Source organism: Homarus americanus, unplaced genomic scaffold, assembly GCF_018991925.1.
Source record: "Homarus americanus isolate GMGI-L3 unplaced genomic scaffold, GMGI_Hamer_2.0 scaffold46442, whole genome shotgun sequence".
In the NCBI taxonomy this organism is placed as follows: domain Eukaryota; kingdom Metazoa; phylum Arthropoda; class Malacostraca; order Decapoda; family Nephropidae; genus Homarus; species Homarus americanus.
This window is the reverse complement of record NW_024745429.1, coordinates 1-1,457: the sequence shown is the minus strand read 5'-3', so window position 1 is coordinate 1,457 and position 1,457 is coordinate 1. Positions and strand designations below refer to the sequence as shown.

The 1,457-nt window shown below is 52.9% G+C and overlaps 1 protein-coding gene across 1 annotated transcript; it reads right to left on the bottom strand.

Moving 5' to 3' along the window:
• Positions 1 to 436: 436 nt before the first annotated feature.
• Positions 437 to 748, bottom strand: LOC121878669 (histone H4). The gene has a single exon (XM_042384989.1). It carries the CDS (start codon positions 746 to 748, stop codon positions 437 to 439), a length of 312 nt encoding a protein of 103 aa, XP_042240923.1.
• Positions 749 to 1,457: the final 709 nt, after the last annotated feature.

The following is a 1,457-nucleotide window of genomic DNA, read 5'->3' as shown; positions in this document are numbered from 1 at the left end:
ATCCCCACTGTCACTAGCATGTTATGTATGTATGAATGATAACTGCAACTTTGCGTATTAAAACTCAATACTCTTACCGAAGTAATATAGTGCGTGGTTATGTTATGTCATGTTAGGATAGATTATAAACTACATTGGGTTACATTTCGTGAGGTTCGGTGACGTTACAGGAAGTTAGGTGAGTACCTGGAGGTTAGGTGAATGTTGACTGACGACTGACTTGACAATTATTAGAGTGGTTCCAACACGTTCACACACAGCCTATACTCATACCACAAGTCAGAATTAGAGAGGATCATGTTATTTGGATATATTTTCAGCGATTTACTCAGTGTCCTAACCAACTCTTTAGCGATTTAAATGTGGACTAAATTAGGTCCATTATATTTTGTTTGTCATGGTGGTGGTGGTGGTGTGCGCCCGTCCATCAGGTTGATTAACCACCAAAACCATAAAGGGTGCGGCCCTGCCGTTTCAGGGCATACACCACATCCATGGCGGTGACGGTCTTCCTTTTTGCGTGCTCGGTGTAGGTGACGGCGTCACGGATGACGTTCTCCAGAAACACCTTGAGGACGCCGCGGGTCTCCTCGTAGATGAGGCCGGATATACGTTTAACACCTCCACGCCTAGCTAGACGACGAATGGCGGGCTTGGTGATACCCTGGATGTTGTCACGAAGCACCTTACGATGACGCTTGGCGCCACCCTTTCCAAGTCCCTTGCCTCCTTTGCCTCGTCCAGTCATGTTGTTGTGGTTGCTACTACAGGTGGTCCTGGTGTGGCTTCGCCCACGGTTTGGTGGGAGTAGGTGGCGTGCTGTGGACGCAGCGGTAGTATCGTTCATCCAAGGCCGTCCCTCCCTCTTGGAGGTGGGGCGTAGCTTGCGGATGACGCATGCGGAACTCGTGGCCAATGAGGTGGCCACTGAGGTGGAGAATGTCTGTATATAAGCCCGCCCGCCTGCCGGGCCGCCCGTATTGACTATTTCGTCGTCGAGATGGCCCGTACTAAACAGACTGCCCGCAAGTCCACTGGAGGCAAGGCTCCACGGAAGCAGCTTGCCACCAAGGCAGCTCGCAAGTCCGCCCCAGCCACCGGTGGTGTCAAGAAGCCCCATCGTTACAGGCCCGGAACCGTCGCCCTTCGTGAGATCCGTCGTTACCAGAAGAGCACAGAGCTACTCATCAGGAGGCTGCCCTTCCAGCGCCTGGTGCGTGAGATCGCCCAGGATTTCAAGACTGACCTGCGCTTCCAGTCGTCTGCCGTCATGGCTCTGCAGGAAGCCTCTGAGGCTTACCTGGTGGGTCTTTTCGAGGACACCAACCTGTGTGCCATTCACGCCAAGCGCGTTACCATCATGCCCAAGGACATCCAGCTGGCCCGGCGCATCCGCGGAGAGCGTGCTTAAGTCCTCTTCCTTGGGGACAAACAAAAAGCACAACAAAACCTACCAG

Coding starts and splice junctions, on each gene's coding strand:
- LOC121878669 (XM_042384989.1), bottom strand. CDS start 748: ATGACTGGACGAGGCAAAGGAGGCAAGGGACTTGGAAAGGGTGGCGCC.